The sequence below is a fragment of the Acomys minous genome, assembly GCF_964271855.1.
Source record: "Acomys minous genome assembly, chromosome: 13".
NCBI lineage: Eukaryota > Metazoa > Chordata > Mammalia > Rodentia > Muridae > Acomys > Acomys minous.
In genome coordinates, this window is record NC_140495.1 from 79,900,376 (window position 1) to 79,922,340 (window position 21,965).

Genomic DNA, 21,965 nt, shown 5'->3' on the forward strand with positions numbered 1-21,965 from the left:
TGGAGGCAAGGTACCATGGTATACAAATGAGTATCCTGTCTCCTTCAGCCCTAGCAAATCAGACACAGTCATTCTCACTTCCCAGGGTTTATAACTTCCTAATTCACTTCCTCGCTGCAGCTACCGCCACCACTGGGGGAGACGGAGAAACACACTGTGCCTTGTTCTGGCAGCCAAACTTGGTAATCTGCAAGAATCTCCCAGGTGGTACTGGTTTTGAGGCATGAAGGACTCATCACTGCATCCAGCATGGGTTGGTCCTGCAAGCCTGACTGGGGTGAAAGGGAATGGAGAAAGGGCAGATACACAGACAGAAAAGCTGGGGTCAGTGTGTGTGTGTGTGTGTGTGTGTGTGTGTGTGTGTGTGTGTGTGTGTTTGCAGTCACCTGAGAAGAGTAAGCTGCAGTTCCTAGTTTTCGTTTATTGTTTTGTTTTGTTTGCAGTAATGGTTCCTAAATAACCCATCTGGGATAGAGGAAGGTTTTGCCAATTCCCATGCTCTGAGGCAGTGATCCTTGTCAATAACAAGCATTCACTCAGGACTTCACATAGTCACTCAATGTTTCCTCTGTTGTCCACAGTGTCATGGAAGGAAGCTGGTGCTTCAGTGTGTTGAAGAAGCAGTCTTCTGCCTAGAAAAACAATTTCTTTTGCCCTGAAGATAATACATTATGAAAAAAAAAAAAAAAAGAACAACAAGAGCATGCATTGGTTTTCAATGGAGTTAAATTTTATTTAATTGAAAGTAGCAAATGTTACATAATTTACTTCATTGAGAATATTTGTTTTGTACAACTGCATTGTTATATCAAGCAACCTTTACAGAGTACTCCCTGGGTCCACGGCACTGCACTTTCCCTTTCCAAGCTTCAACACCACTTTACACATTCAAAAAGCACAGCTTCACTGGGCATGGTGGTGCACACCTTTAATCCCAGCACTTTGGAGGCAGAGGCAGGCAGATCTCTCAGATTGAGGCTAGCCTGGTCTACAGAGTTTATTCCAGGACAACCAGGGCTACAGAGAGAAACTTTGTCAGAGAGAGAGAGAGAGAGAGAGAGAGAGAGAGAGAGGGAGAGAGAGAGAGAGACAGACGGGGGGGTGGGGGGTGGGGGGGGGCACATAGCTTCACATTGCAAAGTAGTTAGGTAATCTTTTATTAAGTGAAAAGTCTTTGAAAAATATTTTTTCTTTTGTTGATTTACAAAATGGCATTTTCTGTGCCATTTTAAAACAAGTACTAATTTTTTCAATTAATTTTTCTTCTGCTACAGTGGGAATAAATGTGTTAAAATTAAGCAGTTTAGCATCACAGCTGATCAAACTTGATATTATGCCCTACATGCACTTTAGGCAATGTGTTTAACATTACACATCTGAATCCGGTATGCTTTGGGCAATGGATATTGAGAGGTATGTCTTCTTCATAAACTAAGAGACTATTATAAAAATATGAGCATCGAATTAACAAACAAAAATGGACTTTTAGGCTTTTAGGACTATGCAGGGATAGTTTAACATTGAAATGACTTTTATGTTTTTGTATTTTCCATGATCCTATTTCACACATTTTTAGGTCACAGACTAGCCTCGTCGCTTTAATGTTAAGTCATCATTAGTTGGCTAGGCATGGTTATCATCAGTTAGGCTCACTTTATTCCTTTTGTATTTGTATTTTGTATTGTATTTCTATTATCTCAATTGTATTTTTACCAAACATGTGCTTGCCAAATCCCCTCTCCCCCAAATACATAATGGGGAGTCACTGATAGTAATAATGCACAATGTTTGTGGGGGACAGCGACTGATCTGGAGGGCTGATGTTTTTGTTGCTGTGATAAGAGCTGATATTATTTTTAACTTAGTTCTACAGGGAAGTATTTAGGGCTGTGAAAAATGCATATTTCCAAAGGAACCATATCGCATGCTTGTTTGGCAGACATTCTCTGGTTTGATGCATCACTAGTAATTAGTATGAGCTCTGCATGCAGCTTCTTCAGCCAGTCTGTTGCTCCTCCAGGAAAGCCAAGGCTACTGCAGATGCCATGCAGCCAGTCCTTGACGCGTCTCAGATGCTCCAGCAAAATCCAGTGTTTGACATAAAACCAAACATGCTTTATTTTAAGATGCCTGTAGTAATAAAAGAGCAAGGTTCAAAGAGATGCCCACTTGTATTAAAGAAAAGAATGACTGTTATTGAGATGCCTTGTGAGCTCTTTCATAGTTTAGAGGAATCCCAGCACAGAAAACAGTTAAAACATTTGATATTAAATTTTTATTTGTAATGGTTAAATTTTATTAGCTGTATTTTAAAACGAGGTAAAATGAACCCCCTATACCAATCAAGCATTAAAAAAAAAAATCATCAACAATTCTGTATAATAGTCCTCAGTAAGGCCTATTGGGTGCTTATTGGCTAGCAGTTCCCCAAACCAGGTTTACCTGATTCAGAGCCCCCGAAGAGGGGGAAGCAGGCAGGTGATCTCAGACCTTCACTTCCCCTCCGTTCCTCCAAATCCAATCCTCCAGGCTCACCTCCAGCTCCGCAGCAGGCCATCTGCTGTGGCCGCCCTTCCCCTCTTCCCCCATCTCCAGCAGATCACACAGGTTCTCTCACCACTCCACCCCTCTGTGTCACCCTCCAGCTCCCTCATGCCTTCCCTGGGGACCCGCTGGCCTCTGCCAGGGAAGTGGGTAGACTAACTGCAGATCTCTACTCTCCTCCATCCAGACCCCAAGTCTAATTCCTAGCTTATGTAGGGTTTCCTGGATGCCGTGTTTCCGGGAGTGGGGAGGGATGGGAGGGTGGGGTCGGCGGAGTTTCAAGTCCTGGGCTTGGGGCCTTTGGAAGTTCTCAGGGATGGGGCCTGGCTGCTCCTGCACCAGGAAGAGATTACATCTGTCCCTAAGCAGAGCCTCTAGAGGTGACACCGGGCGGGTGGGATCTCAAGCATTCCCTTACCAGGCAACCCACAGTCACCACACTCTCCTAAGAACCTGAAAGGGCAGCAACAGAAACCCAGGAACAGAACACCCACCCAAGAAAGTCAAGACCAGATAGCAGTACCTAGAATCACAAGCATCCCAAACCCAGATACCTAAACTCCAGTGTAAAAACACAATCAATTACAGCCAGGACAATATGTCTCCACTACAGCCCAGCAACCCTACCGCAGCAGGGCCTGAACATTACATCCTATAGCTGAAGCACAAGAAAAAGACATTAAAATAGCTTGGATAAACAACAGGAAGTCAACAACCATTGGTCACTGATACCTCTTGATATCAACAGTCTCAATTCCTCAACAAACAAACAAACACACAAACACAGAATAACAGAATGGATATGAAACAGGATTCATTTTTCTTCCTCATCCAAGAGAAATATGCCTTAATGTCAAGGATAGACATTATCTCAGGGTTCAGGTTGGAAAAAGATATTCCAAGCAAATGAACGCAAGAGGCAAGTTGGTGTAGCCATTTGAATATGTAACAAAACAGACTTCAAGCCAAAACTAATCAGAAGAGATGGACACTACATGCTCATCAAAGGAAAGATCTACTCAGAGAATGAAATTCTTTATTTTTTGGTTTTTCGAGACAGGGTTTCTCTGTGTGTAACCCTGGCTGTCCTAGACTCACTTTGTAGGCCACGCTGGCCTTGAACTCACATCAACCCACCTGCACCTCCCCAGTGCTGGGATTAAAGGCGTGTGCCACCACCGCCTGACTCCAGAACGTAATTTTTAACATCTGTGCTCCAAACACAAGGGGACCCATGTTCATAAAAAGAAACAATATTGACCCTCACATGGCGAGAGCAGGAGACTTCAATATGCCTCTCACACTAGTAAACAAACAGGTCACGCAGACAAAAACCAAACAGAAATGCTTGAGCTAACTGACTACATGAACCAAATAAATGGACCTAACGGACACTTACAGAACATTTCACCCAACAAAAAAAAAAAAAACAACAATATACCTTCTTCTCGGCAGCTCATGGAACTTTCTCCAAAACTGGCCATATACCTGACACAAAGCAAGTCTCAGCAGATACAAGACAACTGAAATAACATCCCGCATCCAATCTGACCATCACTGAATTAAAGCTGAGTGATAATGGAACAGAACCCTTACAGACTCACGGAAACCGAACAACTCTCATCTGAATGGAAAAATGGGTCAAGACAGAAATTACAAAAACATTTTTTAGAGCTTTCTAGAATCGAATGTAAATGAAAACACAACATACCCAAACTTTCGGGGCACAATGAAGGCGGATCTAGAGGCCCGGTCATTGCACTAAGTGCCTACGCTAAAAAGGTGGGGAGATCTCATACTAGCAGCTTAACAGTGCACCTGAAAGCTCCAGGACAAAAAGGAGGAATCACACCCAAGAGGAGTAGACAGCAAGAGATAGTCAAAGTCAGGGATGAAATCAATATAATAGAAAAACTTAGAAGAATCAATGACACATAGAGTTGGTTATTTGAGAAAATCAATATATTTGACAAACCCTTATTCAAATTAAAAGGTGGAGAAATGTTTGGGGCCATGCAGGAGGAACAGCAAAACAGCTCTAGCACTCATGGACTACAGCCCACAGGTTAGCAAACCCACGATGGGTGGGCCTCGGCGAGGCCTAGCCCTGAGAACTACGTGTCCTGAGGACTTTGTGCTGTTATGGAGCACAGCTCTGCTTGTTACCTTTGTGGTCCTTACAATCCCTTCAACATGTGAATTGTGTGAGTTCTATAAAGGGAGCTTCCAGCCCCTCACTGGGCAGTATCATTGACATAAGCAATAACAATGCTTGATCTCTTTCAGGCATTGCTGTTGGAGCAGATTAATGATTTAGCCACCATCTCTGAAAACAACCTGCAGATGTAGATTGTTAACAATGATCACTACCCTTAGGAAGAATCTGGAAAAAATAGATTGTTCAACAAGGTTAGCTGTTTTTGTTAGTGGCTCTGATGTAGAAAGTCTTAGGGAAAAATAGTTTAGCAAAGTGAGGTAAAGATGTTTTTGCTATTGGCCCTGATGCAGGAAATCTTAGGGGACAATTGAAGTTGAGAGAAAGTCCAGTCTTATTAGTAAGGCTAGGGACTCTTTGAGGTTGGCAAAGCAAGAACAGTGGCCCATAGCACCATTGGCTGACATGACTCTTTCAAGCTGGCCTGGTGACTAAGATGATGACTGATTTCCTTATTCTATTTTTCTGCCCTCAGCTTCCTGAAATGCTTTAATAAAACATATTAATGAGTAGATGAGCACCTTTAGGACTTAAAGTAGAAATGGCTGATCATTTTTACATAGGCGTTTAGACTTGTAATTCTTTTAAGGTCTTTATAAGACTGCTTCTTAAAATAATTGAATCCTTTGTAACTGCAAATTGCAGCCTGCCAGTAAAGAAAAGCTGGCTGAGAAATCACCTTGCTTGGTTATACTCTGTTAATATGTAACAAATTGCTTAGGTACAAATGTATGTGGGCTCTTGGAAATAACTTGTTATTCATGTTTGCTTCTCCCCATAATATGTAAGACATTTGATCATGTGAAGGTATTGGGGAACATGATTTTCTTATGCATATTCATTGTATTAATTTATTTATAGAGAAATACAATATAAACACATTGTGATTTTTGTTCTGCTTGAAAGATCTTGCTGGGATATATAAGCTGTGGGAGAAACAAGAAAGTTGTTAGAATCGTTTTCCATCCACAAAGATGTGTGTATCTGTATAAGGGTGGGTTGGCATATTTGACCACTTCCCCTTGGTGGGGAGGCCTGGTGGCACTCAGAGAAAGGATAAGCAGGCCACCAAGATGAGACTTGATAGGCTGTGACCATATGGTGGGGGAGGAGGTCCCCTTCTGTCACAGACCTAAGGGAAGGGAACAGGGTGAAAGAAGGAGCGAGGGAGGAATGGGAAGATACAAGTGAGGGGATAACAATTGAGATGTAATCTGAATAAATTAATTTTAAAAAATGAAAAAAAAAGGTTGGGTTGGAATCTTTTCCATCCACCAAGATGTGTGTGTGTGTGTATGTATGTATGTATGTATGTATGTATGTATGTATGTATGTATATGAACTGTATGTATGTATGTATATGAACTGTATGTATGTATGTATATGAACTGTAAAGTAAGAAATAGAAGAAGCTTGTTTAAATCTGTTTGCTGGAGTCTGGCTTACTTCATCATCAAGTGTGTGTGTGTGTGTGTGTGTGTGTGTGTGTGTGTGTGTGTGTCTGTGGTTCTTTTTTTTTCCTTCTTTCCAAGACAGGGTTTCTCTGTGTAGTCTTGGCTGTCCTGGACTCGCTTTGTAGACCAGGCTGGCCTCGAACTCACAAAGATCCACCTGCCTCTGCCTCCCAAGTGTGTGCGTGGCTCTTTCTTCTCCTTCTTTCCCTTTCTTTTTTAGACGTTTGCCACCATCAGCTCTAGCCCCCACTAGGAGCTGTCAGCCCTAGGCTCTGCCAGGAGCCATCAGTGGAAGCTATTGCCGGCACCAATCAGTCTGGCCTGGAAGGTTGCCCTCAGAGAAAGCCTACAGGGTCACCAGGCAGCTAGCCACAGGATTCACGTCCCACCTCAGTTTTCCCCAGTTGATGTTGAAGCTGAACTTCGATAGAGAAATAAGATCCGAATTAATAAAATTAGAGACAAAAAGGGGGAACATAACAGCAAACCCAAAGGAAATCCAGAGAATCAAAAGGACACACTTTAGAAGTCTATATTCCACCAAATTTGAAAATCTAAAAGAAATGGATAATTTTTTTGCTATTCTACCTATCAAAGTTAAATCAAGATCAGACAATCATCTTAAACAGATCTATAACCTCTGGGGAAATAAAAGCAGTTATTAAAGTCTCCCAACCCAACCAAACCAAAACAAAACAAAACAAAACAAACAAACAAAAAAAACCCCACCAAAAACCAAAAACCAACCAACCAACCAAACCTCAGAACCAGATCATTTTAGTGCAGAATTCTACCAGGCTTTTAAAGAAGAGTTAACCCCATAGGGTATCAAGTCTCTTCTTGGTAACCTGCTGTCCTTCCTCTGAGTGCCACCAGGTCTCCCCCTCCAGGGGATATGTTCAAATGTGAGGCACCAGAGTACGTGAGAAAGTAATATCCCACTCTCCACTCTACTGTGGAGAATGTTCTGCCCATTGGCTAGATCTGGGTAGGGGTTTAAAGTTTACCGCCTGTATTGTCTTTGGCTGGTGCCTTAGTTTGAGCGGGACCCCTGGGCCCAAATCTGCCTACCATAATGTTCTACTTGTACAGGGGGAGGTAATCCCCCTCAGGAACAGTCATAGGGGAGGGGAATAAGGGGAAAATGGGAGGGAGGGAAGAATGGGAGGATACAAGGGATGGGATAACCATTGAGATGTAACAAGAATAAATTAATAAAAAATAAAAAAAGAAGAGTTAAACCCAATATTCCTCAAATTATTCCACAAAGCAGACACAGAAGGAACATTGCCTGATTCTTTTTATGAGGTCACAAATATTCTGATACCTAAACCACATAAAGACCCAACAAAAAAGAGAATTACAAACCAATTTCCCTTATGAATGTAGACACACAATTCTTGATAAAATACTTGCAAACCAAATTCAAGAGCACCCACCATGAACAAGTAGGCTTCATCTGAGAGATGCAGATGAATCTGCATAAATCAAAATAAAAAACCATAATCTACTATCAAGGGGATACAAACTGACAAACAAAACCCACATGAACATGTCATTTAGATGCAGAAGACGCCTTTGACACAATCCTGCACCTATTCATGATAAAAGTCCTGGAGGAACTAGGGACACAAAGGACATACCCCAACATAATAAAGGACATTTACAGCAAGCCCATAACAAAAAAACAGCTTAAATGGAGAGAAACTCAAAGCAGTTCCACTAAAATCAGGAACAAAGCAAGGTTTTCCTCTCTCCATACCTATTCCATATAGTCCTGGAGTCTTAGCTACAGCAATAAGATAACTGAAGAAGATCAAGAGGATACAGATAGGTAAGGAAAAAAAATCAAAATATCTTTATTCACAGATGATGATAGTATACCTACGTGACCCTAAAAAATTCCACCAGGAAACTCCAAAACCTGATGATAAATATTTTCAGTAAAGTAGCAGGATATAAAATTAACACACATGTCAGGAGGAGGTGGCACTTTCTTTTAATCCCAGAACTTCAGAGGCAGAGGCAGGTGGATCTCTGTGAGTCTGAGACCAGCTTGGCTACAGAACAAGTTTGAGGACATCCAGGGCTACACAGAGAAGCCTTGTCTCAAAAACCAATCAACCAACCAAAATACACACACACACACACACACACACACACACACACACACACACACACACACACACACCAGTAGCTGTCCTTTGTACAAATGACAAATGGACTGAGAAAGAAATCAGAGAAACAATACCTTTCACAATAGTCTTTTAAAAATACAGAGCCGGGTGCACAAAGGCGTGTGGTGGTGCACGCCTTTAATCCTAGCACTCGAGAGGCAGAGGCAGGCGGATTGCTGTGAGTTCGAGGCCAGCCTGGTTTACAAAGTTAGTCCAGGACAGCCAAGGCTACACAGAGAAACCCTGTCTCAAAAACAAAACAAAACAAAACAAAAACAAATAAAAATACAGAATATCGTGGGGTGACTTTAATCAAGCGAGTGAAAGTCTGAAGGGGAGATGAACCTGTTTCTATTTTGATCCCAAGTGTGGGATGGAGAAGAGAGCAGGATGTTTACCACTTAGATGTGAGAGAGCAGGATGTTTTTCCACATAGAAGTTGAACTACTTTGTGGGGGAGCTTGGTGAAAAACACCTTTGAACAGACTGAGATGTGTATGAGATGTGTGTGTACACACACACACACACACACACACACACACACACACACACACACACACACACACACACACACACACCAGGAGAAGGGGCTTTTTGGTTGGGACTTGGTGTTTGGCTGTTCATCCCTACACTTCAAGAGGCCCCTAAAGAGAACTGCTCCAGGGAAAGTTTCAAGGCTTTGGGCTCCAGCTGAGGCTCCGGGTTTCAGCTGCTGCTCCAGGTTCCAGCAGCAACTTTGGTGGAGTTGCTGGTCTGCTGAAATCCTGCTGACTACGCCAGGAACTGATATCCTTAAGATTTCATTCCCAGCCCTCGGGAGGCAGAGGCAGGTGGATCGTTGTGAGTTCGAGGCCAGCCTGGTCTACAAAAATGAGTCAAGGACAGCCATGGCTACACAGAAAGACTCTGTCTTGAAAAACAAAACAAAACAACAACAACAAAAAGTTTCATTGTAGAGTTTTTAAAATATCCTTTTCTGATTGTTTGGGTTAGTCGGGTTGTTACGGAGGTAGGCTCGTTTAATAAGTTCATAATAAAATATAATTGATACGAAAATTGAACCTACAAAAGTCTTGTATGATAAAAACTGTAAGTCATTGAAAAAAGAAATTGAAGAAGATACCAGAAGATGGAAATATCTTCCATGCTCATGGATCACTAGGATTAATATTGTGAAAATGGCCACCTGACCTAAAGCAATCTACAGATTCAATGCAATCTCCACCAAAATTCCAACACAATTCTTTGCAGGACTTGAAAGAACGATTTTCAGCTTCATATATAAACACACACACACACACACACACACACACACACACACGATAGCTAAAACAATCCTAAATGACAAAAGAACTGCTTCAGGTGTACTGAAGACCACCCCGGTCTTTAGTACATGGCTGTAGTAATAAAAAGAGCACAGTGTTGGCGTAAAGACAGACACGTTGATCAATAGCATAGAACTGAAGAACCAGAAATCAGTTCACACACCTACGGACACCTGATTTTGATAAAGCCAGAAATACACACTGGCTAAAAGACAGCATCTGCAACAAATGGTCCTGGTCTAACTGGATGTCTGCATGTAGAAGCATCCAAATAGGTCCACATTTATCACCCTGAATACAACTCAAGTCCAAGTGGATCAAAGGTCTCAACATAAAACCAGACACACTGAACCTGAGAGAAGAGAGATTGGTGAGTGGCCTTGAAACTCTCTAGCAAACAACAGAACACTGTTGGCACAGGCACTAGGAGCAACAATTAGTAAATGGGACTTCATGAATTTTATATCTTCCTAACTGCAAGATTATTGGGTATGGGTGTCCTGGTCTCATTTTGACATGCACGTGGTGTATAATGACCACCTTTTTTCTAAGTGCTATATACCCAGCTCTGTGAGTTCAGAAGGCTGTCTTTTGGAGCACATTATTATATTTCAGAATTTCATAAAGCATTAAATGCCCCCACTCAACACCATCTTAACACCTTGCACTGTAGAGCATAACGGACATCTGTGTCAGCCACCAAAGTGATGAGCATTAAAATATTTCTAGATCAGTTTTGCTTATACTTGCTGAAAGTTATAAACACTCAATGGATAAAAGGGAGACAAATATCTTGCTGGCCGTGGTGGCGCACGCCTTTAATCCCAGCCCTAGGGAGGCAGAGGCAGGAGGATCTCTGTGAGTTCGAGGCCAGCCTGGTAAAAAAAGGGAGTCCAGGGCAGCCAAGGCTACACAGAGAGACCCTGTCTTGAAAAACAAAAAACAAACGAACACCCAAATATCTTTACTTGCTATAACTCCTCAAGATAATCTACTAGTGTGTGTGAGCCAAGAGACAGAACCCATTGCTGCTATTATCTGTAGGCCTTCCATCCTTCCTTCCTTCCTTCCTGGTCTATTTTTAGGGAGAGATGCTTATCTTACTGTTACCAGAGCTGGCCTTACTGTGTAACAAAGCAGAACAGGACCTTCAAAAATGATGAGGGTGATAACAGCCACGGCAGGGGGTGGAATAGGTTACTGCAGTACAGAGGGTTCCATATCCCATGTGGAATCCAGGCACAAGGAATGAAGGTGAGTAAAACTGTATAAAGTTGAATAAAAGGTGGCTACGTTTAGGCAGAGAACAGGAAAAGGAGATGTCAAAGAAGACAAGTCAAGGATGAAGCCGGAGGTAGAGCACATGCTTGGCACATGCAGGGACCGAGTTTCGCCTCAGAACAGCCTAAAACGAAAATAGAGGGTTAAAGAGGGAGGCGGGGTGTGCTAGGACGGCAAGAGGAGTCAGTGGGTTCGGCTTGCCGCCAAACCAAATGGCCTGACTTCAACCCACAGAACCCATACTGTGGGAGATGAGTACGAGCCCCCATAAGCTGTCTTCTGATCTTTACTGCTGCTTTGTGGTGGGTAAATGGGTGTATGGGGGCACATGTGCATGTGTGTGTGTGTGTGTGTGCATATGTGTGCATGTGTGCTCATACACTAAATACATGTAAAAAAACCAAAATGGAGAAATTTTAATACGTGAAATGAACTTTACTATAATGTTGGTTCTACCTAACTCCATGAGCCAACAAAAACATCAATAGTACAAGCATATCTTTTTTTTTTTCTCACAATTTTTTCCATGAAAACAGTGGAGAGGAGGATGTATTTAGTTAGCTTTCAGACACTGTGACAAATATCCAGGACAGTCGTTTTATGGGGAGAAAAGGTCCATTTTATCTCTTGGTGTGGACATTCTAGTCCATGATTGATTGGCCCTGTTGTGGGTCACCTGGGCCTGTGGTGTGTGGTGGGGCACCTTATGGAAGGAAGGCACGAAAAGGTAAGAGAAAGATCAACATCCCTCAGTCTCCATCAAAGGCCCCAGTAATCAGAAAAGCTTCCATTAAGGCCCAGACTCCCAGAGCTCCTAACAGCTCTCAAAACCAGCAAGCAGGAGACGAGGCTCCTAACCCATGGGCCTTTGAAGGCACACTGAATATAAATTATAGCACAGAGAGCCACTGCAAAGCTGAAACGACCAAAATTCCACTTCACATATTTGCACAGGGTAATGCCTGACTTTTGAAAGAAAACAAACAAACAAACAAACAAACAAACAACCTTACTAAACTATAATAAGTGATTTTAAGATCTACCAGCACCCAACCCAGTATCTGAGAGGTTCTGTCTGAGAAAGAGACACCTTGACGACAGAGCTCAGCACTTCTCAACTTTACATCCCTCCTCAGTCCTTCTCATACCCACAGGGGCACCTAGTAGCACCTCCTCGGCCACTAGTGTCCCCAAACTGAGCACATGGAAATTGCCAGTCCACAGATACAGCAGAATGGAGTTTGCTATTGGAAAGACATACCATGAGGGTCTACTTAATATCCTGAGAGTTAAGGTTTTTGCTCACATTCGGCTTCTTCGTGCAGTTATTCAGTTTTTGTCCTATCATCCTTCTAATGGAAACATCATCTGCGCTGGGAAACACCTGTTTCGTCACACCTGTAAAAGACCACAGCGACACACACAAGAGCACCGCGTGAGGACTCTGTATCTTGAGACGTAGTTTTGTCTCAGTTTTACAGAAGTTCCCCAAATTTCCATGACACACTTAAAAAGATGGATATAGCCAGGTCTCCAAAGCATAGCAAAAGCTAACAGAAGGGCGGTACTATAAATGCATCGTGTAATCTTGTCTCCCTCTAACACTATTCCGCTTTAACTCTCACTTGCTACGAACTCCATGCTTTTTGCTCCAAGCTTTCAAGGATCGATTCTTATTCATTTTTTAACGTTAGTCAAAACAAATTGGTCACTTGTAATTAAGAAACAGTAAACAAAGAGCTTGGTCGGGGAGTCTCTAAAAATTTTTTTGGATGTTTGCATAAGATAAAACAAAAATGAGAAAGGGTAGATTGTTTTTTTTAAAGGCGATTCACTAATTTTAAAATGACCTCTTTCCGGGGACGAACAACATGAGGGATATGAGGAGGAAAGAGAAAACGATACAAATTGTTACTGAAAAATTTAAATAGTGAAACTGTTATTTTTTTTTTAAGCTTTGTATTTCGTTAATCCAAACCTCTCCATTTTAGACACTTTACTTTTAGTTCAGTATCCACTCTTTTTTCCTTTTGAGACAAGGTCTTATGCAGCCTAGGCTGGCTGCTGACTCCACCGTGAAGCCTAGAATGACCTCACGACCCTCCCACTTCCACCTCTCAAGTGCTGACTTTACAAATACACACCCCTGTGCCCAGATTTAATAACCATCTTAATGAAAAGGTTTTTCCTATCTTTTCACATTTAACAACAATACTAGATTATTCTAAAATTTTCTTCATAAAAAATAAAACTGAAAACAAATAAAGGACCGGGAAATAAGCCAACTGTGAATGGTAACGCAATGTCAAGTTCATGTGAAAATACAATGCAATCAAATTATCACCTATGATTTCTTGAACTTCATTCTGATTCAGAGCTGGTTTTACAACTTTGTCCCTTGAAGTAGAGGATTTTGCCCCAGTCAGACTGTGTGTGGCCATGTATTCATTTGTGTAAAGTACTTGCATTAAATCATTAATAAATTTCTGAGGCTTGCTCTTATTACAACGGGCAATCTGCCATTTTTCAATCTTGAACTAAAAAAAATAAGAAACGATAACTGAAATTAGAAAAAGAGATGACACCTGGAGAAATAAAAATGCCAATTAAGACATACCACAAAAACACCAGCACTCTTTAAAGTGGTATTTCTTAGTTTTAGTATACAGTCCACGTTTCAGTTAGAGGAAATTACAATGTTTGAAATGTCTGCCAGCCTTTGTGAGGCTTTTGCATCAAATATGTGCAGATTTTTGTCGGGTCATCTAAACATGATGCCTCAAGATCAACCCTACCTATAGTACCTCCTACTTAAATGTTTCGGAGAACTGTGGCTCTCAGAAGATGCCCCCTCCCAACCTCTGCTTCCTGTGAATATGTTAACTTCTGTGAAGAGTTGTAAATGTAGTTCAAGTTAGGCAGCCAGGTTGGCTCAGTCCTTAAAAGCTGAGGATGGGGACAGAAGAGGAGTCAAAAAAAAAAAAAAAAAAAAAAGAAAGGAAGGAAGGAAGGAAGGAAGGGAGGAAGGAAGGAGGAAAGATGTGATGTGAGGGGCTTGACTGTGTGAGCTAAGCTTAGGGGACCTTAAAAATGGGGGTGAACAATCTGTAGCCAGGAAGGGAAGCTGGAAACTCATTTCTACACACACTAGAAACCAAATTCTACATTGATGTAGGATTTAGTGTACTTACTAAATACATAAAGAATATTCCTGCTCACACACTGGTTTCATGCCAGTGAGCTCTGTATTGAATTCTGAACTGGTTACTCTGCAGTGATAACTTTGTGCTGTGTGAAATCACCGAGTTTGTGCTCATCTGGTGCATAGCGATAGGAAATTACACACACAGATTCAGATACCCTGGTTATTAGACCGTTAGGACTTCATTGCCACCTTGGAAGAGCCGCATTGTTAGGCTCATACATGATCTTAACAAAAGCTTTACATTTTTTTAGTTTTCTTTTTTAAAAATTATTATTAAGAGGAACAGGGGGATGGTGGCGCACGCCTTTAATCCCAGCACTCGGGAGGCAGAGGCAGGCGGATCGCTGTGAGTTCGAGGCCAGCCTGGTCTACAACGCGAGTCTAGGACAGCCAAGGCTACACAGAGAAACCTTGTCTCAAAAAACCAAAAAAAAAAAAAAAAAAAAAAAAAAGAGGAACAGGGGGAAATGGTTGTGTGCGTGAAGCATGCACAGGTCCACACGTCTCTCAGTGACACAAAGACTCGCCTTCCATCATGTCTACTTCTATAATTGGTGCAAGAATTTTATAGTTTAAAAGCTGCACTTATTCCCACAATTTACTTGCTTTTAGTTTTCTAAACTTGGTGTCTGTTTCACGAGTATTAACTCTCATCGTTAAAATAAAATGTTTCTTTGTGATAGGTTTCTAATGGTAATGACCTAAATCTGCCCAGACCTCAGCTGCTGAGAACCCACTGCTTCCGCTTTCTTTTGGTTTGTGGGCTCAGCTGTTTCCAGAAAACCAGAGGGAAGATACGCCAACCAACCTGCTTCTCACCAGGGTGCTGCTCTTCCTCGGCCTTCAGGGAACTCGGGGAGCTGGAAGTAGAGTTGGAATTGCTGCACAGAGAGGCAAACGAATCTGGGGAGGAGTTATTTGTTGTTCTCCAGAGAGTAGATGCAGGTGTGGACGCGGCTCCTCCGCCCTTAAGCAGGGTCTCTGCCATCCCAACCAGTTCTTCAAACTGGGTGACTGCCTGCGGTAACACTGATGCGGCAACAGAAGGTGGTGTGTTACAAACACGTTAGTAGCAGTGGCATTTGCATGGTGTGTGTGTGTGTGTGTGTGTGTGTGTGTGTGTGTGTTGCAAAGGTGTTTAAAACATTTTACTTCTTGTAATCATCTCCCTGATAATGAGTTTTGAAATGTTGGTTATATTTGAATGTCTATACATCACTTTGAATTAAAAACAATGTTTCAAAAGTTGACTCTTCCATCACTGCTAGGACCAGGATTTGAGGGCATGGAGTCTCTTGTGTAGCCACATAACTGATCCATTATCAGTCACCTCCTAGAAGCCACATTAGGCTAGTGTAAATGCCAAGATACAATTAACCATGGATTAAACAAAGATTGCTTATCCAGGAAGCCAAATCCCATCAAACTAATAAACCTGTATTGCTGCAACTCAAATCTATGTTGTCACATATTGAAGATGAGTTTTGGAGAGCAACTGAACTACTCTATTTCTTTTTTTGTTATTGGAAACATCACACATTCTAGCTTTCATACACTAGCCATGTAGACTAGTCTTTCTGTTATAGCTCACTTATTTTCTAAGGATGGATAGTTTGTCATTGGAGCTGGAAGAGACCCTGGCCTCTGCCTAGTTTAATGCCTCACTCAGTGGTTGAGGGTGCTGTATGTTTTCGAGGGAAATTCTCTGGATTCCTTCTCTGGGAGTATCTTTATTAAGCATGTTGTTAAGTAATAATCTTCACACCAGCTGATGACATATCCAAATCTGGGCGTGTGTGCCGCTACTTAAAATCAATCAGCAACTACGTATTGAACAAGATAAACCCTTGGATTGTCGTGGAGTGACAGGAGTATCTGCTGGTGATGGTGAATCCTTGAGAACACACTTAGGAGTTTATGCTAATGAGGTCACTGGGCGCTGAGTCTTCCATACCCAAGAGTCTGAAGCAGAGAATGGACACAGAAATGCAAAAATTCCACCGTACGACACTGTGTGCAAACACAATCAATCGGCCGATCATATCTACATAAGGACGCTTCACCAAGTCTTTGGGCACCACAGCTCTGGGTCTGCTTCCTCAGAACCAATATTCTATGCACGGCCCTACAATGTTAGTGGAACAAGGCGTTCTTCACGACAGCTTCATAATTGGCAGCCTCGACCCCCCACTTCCTCTTAGTATTCTACTTTGTATCTCCCTGCCCCTCCCAGTAAACACAGCTGGGACTATAATGGGTTTCAATGAGTCTCTGAGGTTTTCTAGCAAATTCTCAAGGCAAGGGTGATTTGGGGGAAATTCTCAAATGTGTAGTTGGTGTCGGACATCTTGGACAGATCTGGCATTCTGTAGACCCAAAGAAATGAAAATGTGTAAGCTAGTGCCATGAAGAGGAATAAAGTATGCTACGGCTTTAGACAAAACACTGCTGAAGAGCTCATTTGCTGAACGGCCGGGCCGCAGCTGGTTGTGGAAAGTTTAGGAGGTGGGCCTCGCGGGAGGAGGGGGGTCCCGCAGCACACGCCTCTGACCATTATAACCGGTCCCTGGTTCCTGCCTCGCTTTCTAGTCTATTCTGACGCCAGTTGCTTCTCCACCCAATGCACTCTCTCACTCTAGGCCCAGGAACAGAACCGGGCGCCTGCAAATGTAACCCTCCCAAAACTACGAGCTGAAGGAAATCTCTCCTCCTTTAAGCTGCTTATATTAGCGATTTTGTCAGAGTTAACAGGAAATGTGATCAGCACAGGGATTTGACCTCGTCTAGAACATGGAGGGTTTGACTCAGGGAGGACAAGGTCTTCTCTGAGGTGCTCAAGACTGAGCTGAGAGCAGGAGGCGAAGCAGAGAAAGAGAGACGTCATCAGAAGCAGGGGTTCTCACGCTCTGCACTTGAAGACCAAAAACAGGAACGTAGAGCAAAGGAAGTCTAACAGGAGCAGGGCTTCGAGGCTCCTCACTGGTTTCTCTAACTGCCAAGGCTGTGCACGTGCCTCCGCACGCCAAAGTCTTTCTCATCTCTGCTTTCCGACCTCTGTTGGTGTTCGCTGTACTACACAATCGAAATCGACACGACAACTGTGTCCCATCTCTCCTTCCAGTTAAGGGTGTCGGGGGAGTGTCCTGCCTGTTTCTTCAGCTCTTCTTGGAGCACATGGAGTTTGAAGTCTAATTTACACAGTCAAAAGGCGAAATAAAATAAGTAAGGGGGATGGGCTTGAGCCAGGACGTTCTTTAGACACAGACAGGTCTTGTTTGTCCTCGAACCCAACACAAGGAGCTTCAAAGGTACAGCCTTCCATTTTGCATTTTGATGTTTTCTTCATTAGCTCTGCGTTATACCCTAAAATTCATTCTCATCGTGTGTATAAATAATCCATTACTTTTTTTTTTTTGCTAACTAGCGTTGTGCTACTCTGCAACGTATTCTCTGTGATGAATAATCAATTCACTTATTGATAGTTACTTGGCATTAGAAGGCATCATTGTGATGAATCTGTAGCATTTTAAGATATCGATATGCTATTTTTTTCCTTTTTGGATAAAACTGCTTCCTGCTTCTCTTTGTCAGAGGACTCTGGTGAAACCAGAACATACATATAGAAATGCCATCTTTAAAGTGAAGAAATAAAAGGCTAGTCGTTTGTTAATGGAATGAATACCCTCCTGCGCACATGTGGCTTGTTGTACTTAAAAACCACCAGTTCTTAGATTTGATAAATATCTTTGTCAGCCTCCAACGTCACTCACCCTCTAGCCGCCGGCTTGTCTGTCCCCAAGCCTTTAGTGGAACTGTCCACTTCGTTTCCATAGTTACTGTCCTAGAGAAGCTTGCTATCAGGCTAGTGGGAACAGCTGTGACACCTCTCAGTGGCCGGTCTGTACCAATTCTGTACACAGAAGCACGTTTTCAAAATGTTCTGTGTATTTGGTGTTTCACATTATGATCTGGAGGATACAACAACTGCCAGATACTCAGCAATTTCCAAAGTACACAGTGCTGAGCTGCAGTTCTAGGAAACTAAATATGAAGTTGGAGGGGGCATGTTGAGAAGGCCTGGGAGGCGCTGAGGAGAGGAAATGGAGGCTGGTATGATCATAATACACTGTATATATGTATACATATATATGTATTATATATATTATCAAATACTCAAATAATAATAATGCAATTATAAGATTAACTGGAACACAAACAGGAGCTCCTACAGAAAGGACGAAACTACCAAGCCAATTTTTTTTTTCAGTTTCCTCTTTCATCTGCTTCTGCACTGCCAGTGGCTCTCAGGAGATCAGAGCAGTTTGCCCTTCCTAGCGCTCTCCTGGCAGGAAGGTGGGATGAGCAACTGGAAACCACAGCACATTGGTTTGGTTTCCCTAATTTCCCCCTCTGAAGCCCCAGCATGTAAGCGACTTAAGTTCAGTAACTATCTGTTGAACACCCCTAAATGAATACAATATTTAGGACACTGCAAGACAATCTAAATTACGTGCCCAACCACTAGATGCTTCCATATTTAAAACCTGCTATCCGCCGATTTCTGAGAGCGTGATTTTTGAGCTCTCTCGGGACCTGATTTTTCTCTTCCCTTTTTAACTGCTGGTCTGCACTAAAGCAGCACATCACACTAATCACACCCTGCCCCTTTGATCGACAATGCCAATCCCCTCCAGGGTTACCTTGTAGCATGACCAGAGACTGTCGAAGCCGGCCGTTCTCCTTCCGGACGTTTGTTAGTTTTTCCTTCAGGTTTTTGATTTTGGTGCAAAGTTCCTCCTTGGACAGCTCTGCCAAGGGCGTCTCATCATCACTGGAGCTCTCCCCAGGCAGGAAGGCATTTCCTGAATATGGGTCTCTCTAAAACGCAAGGCAGGTACAACAAGAGACACTGCAGTTCCTTTAACAATTACCCAGTGTTCCGTATGCCAAAGCCACTTGATCAGACCTACGTATGTCTGCATCCATGTGCAGCTCTGCGATGTATGGCCCCTAGTCTCTCCTCCACCCTCCAGAACTCAGGACAGGACATTAAAAAAAATTAAAAAAAAGGTTCATGTTCATTTCTCAAGTATAAGCCAGGATTCTGACTCTCTGCCCAACTAGTGAAAAATAGAATATTATATAACACGGTAGACTCAGCACGGCCAATGTTAGGTCTGGGATCCCCTGAGATGGAACCTGTCTTGTGTCACAAGGTACTTTGACATCTGAATCCTACTCCCTTCATGTGGGTTAGCACGCCAGGCACGGTGGCACACGCCGCTAATCCCAGACTTTGGCGGTAGAGACAGGAGGTCAGATGCACTGCATCCCCGCTACAGATGGCTTGTAACCATTCAAAACCACATTACGTATTGTGAGGACAGAGGTTACACACAGGGACGAGCGAACACGTGGTGGCAGCTAAAGAAGGGGGATGGGAGCTCTCAGTGTGCTGGTGATGAGTTACTTTCCTATGGATATACGCGTTTGGCGGTGATTCATGACACCACGTTGTTGATGTGTGCTCTTCCGTATGCATTTTATATCTGCGTAAGATGTTCTTTCTAACTCTTCAGTAGATAAAAGCGAAGGATGGAGCTCAAAGATAGGGCACTTGCCGAGCATGCGAAAGACCCTGAGTGTCATCTCCAACAGAGAAACAAAATGTCTAGCAAGTACATATTTATGGAAAATTTTTTTCCAGTCTTGGAGACTATGTCTTTTATGTCTATGCTTGTATCTTGTTTGAGACTAGACGTCACTAATCAATAGCAAAAAATGTACAAACTTTTTATGTGGAAAACAAAGAGTTTTTTGTTTGTACTGAAAGATGCCCTCAGTGTAGAAGGTCAGAGATGAAAAGCCATAAGCAAAAATATTGATTATCCTCAAATTGAAGTATGTTAAGTTAATTCTAATAAAAGCTTAAACTTGACTATAAATCTCTAAGCAAAACAGTGCCAAGGATATCCAAAGAGTTCTTAAAGAATTGTGAGAAATTGAGACTTCTTCTATAAATTCAAGGCGTTTTTAAAATTCAGAATGATTCACCTTGGTGCTGATACAGAGATAGACAAGTTACCAAGAAATGGGATAGAACAAGGTTAAAAGCCAGATGCCTGAGCCGGAGCAGCTGTGATGTAGACAGTATGGCAGCTCATTGGGGAACTGAGATGTGCTCCTCCAAGGATGCTGGAACGCTGGCTCACTCAGCCTTGGAAAGACAGGCAAAGAAATGGATCCCTACCTCATTATAAACACATGTGCACTGGCCAACACTCTCTCTTACACACACACACACTCTCACAACACACAGGTGTATATACACATACAGTCACATGTAGGTGCTTACGTATGTGTATACATACTTATGCATGCTCATACAAGGGAAAAGTCCACAGGAACCAACGGGAAATATCTGCAGTGCTGTTAACCAAAACAAAAACTCAATGGAAAAAAATGAGCAGATGATACAAAAGGGTCATTTTACAGAATAGAAAATGTATACGGCTCATCAGCAGACACATAGATATTCAACCTCATTAGTGAGCAGAGGTAAGGTCAAAATTTGAGCAAAGCCCAAGGTATATGATAAAGCTAAACAGAGTGGGCATGGAACACTGTTGCTCTATATGTTGCTGTTTGGAGCGAACTTGACACACCACTTTGGAAAGTGCTGTAATGTTATCATATGAAGCTTAACGCTGATCTCTCCTGTGCTCTCGCACATGAGCGCCGGATCTGCATGCATACATGGAAACACGCCCAAGACTTTCAATTGAAGCAAGATTCGGAATGGTGAGAATCTAAAGACAATCCAAATGCCTACTGCCAGGACAGGGGACAATTTGTGCTGAACACAGAGGGATTTACACAGCACTGACAGCTGATAAATCACAGCCATACAGGATTAATGTTAGTACAATGTTGAGTGGAAAAAAGCAAGCCCTGGAAGTAAAAAAACAAAACAAAACAAAACAAAACAAAAAAACCAAAAAACCCACAATGTATCGTTTGTATAGTTAAATAGTAAACAATGTATCATTTGTACAGTTAAAAATTAAGCAAGCCAGTGCAGTAGCTCCATATGTGCCAACTCCTTAGGCAGCGGAGGCAGGAGGATTGCTTGATTTCAAGAAAGAAGGTTACTCTAAGCAACATAGTGAAAACCTTGCCCAAAAGAGAGAGAAATGAGAAATTGAAATGAATGATACATTATTTAGAAATATGTACCATACATAATATATAATCTATGACGTGTAATCGATATTTATATATGACTCAGGATTCCATACGCGTGCTTTTTTTTTTTAATTAAAAGCAGGCTGGGGGCGCAGTTCAGTAGTGGAGCTGTTGCTTAGCGTGTGCAGGCTCTGTGGTGTGGAGGAGAGGACGAGTACACTACAGGCAAGATTGACTATGACTGCAACTGGAGCAGAGAGAGACTGGAGGGGCCTATCTGAGGGTGGGAAGTGGTTTCAAGGGACTTTATTTCTTTTTAAACAGACATAAGCACAGAAAAAGAGAGCACTCATTCCCCAGTCTCCCTGAGCAGCGTCTCTTTCCTTGTATATAGCAGAAGCTTTCTTCATGTGAGAACTTCTTACTTTTCTGCTTTCAGGCTTCTTTTCCCAAGCTGAGACTCCAGGCACTTGGGATGTGAGATTTATAAATCCCATGCCATGTTGTACACAGAGGGTATTTCGCCATCTCTCTGACTGTGGTCACATGCCTTGTTGTATACAGAGGGTATTTCGCCAT

At 42.4% G+C, this 21,965-nt stretch overlaps 1 protein-coding gene across 1 annotated transcript in view; it reads right to left on the reverse strand.

Annotated features, from left to right (window-relative positions):
- Nucleotides 1-708: 708 nt before the first annotated feature.
- Nucleotides 709-21,965, reverse strand: part of BEND6 (BEN domain containing 6) — a 56,222-nt gene continuing 34,965 nt past the window's right edge. Inside the window, exons 3-7 of the mRNA XM_084754663.1 lie at nt 18,902-19,079; nt 15,010-15,230; nt 13,341-13,533; nt 12,258-12,394; nt 709-2,130 (exon numbers count right to left, since the gene is read on the reverse strand). Coding sequence (XP_084610789.1) covers nt 12,267-12,394; nt 13,341-13,533; nt 15,010-15,230; nt 18,902-19,079 — 720 coding nt within the window. The 3' untranslated portion in view covers nt 709-2,130; nt 12,258-12,266. The remainder of the gene's footprint in view (nt 2,131-12,257; nt 12,395-13,340; nt 13,534-15,009; nt 15,231-18,901; nt 19,080-21,965) is intronic.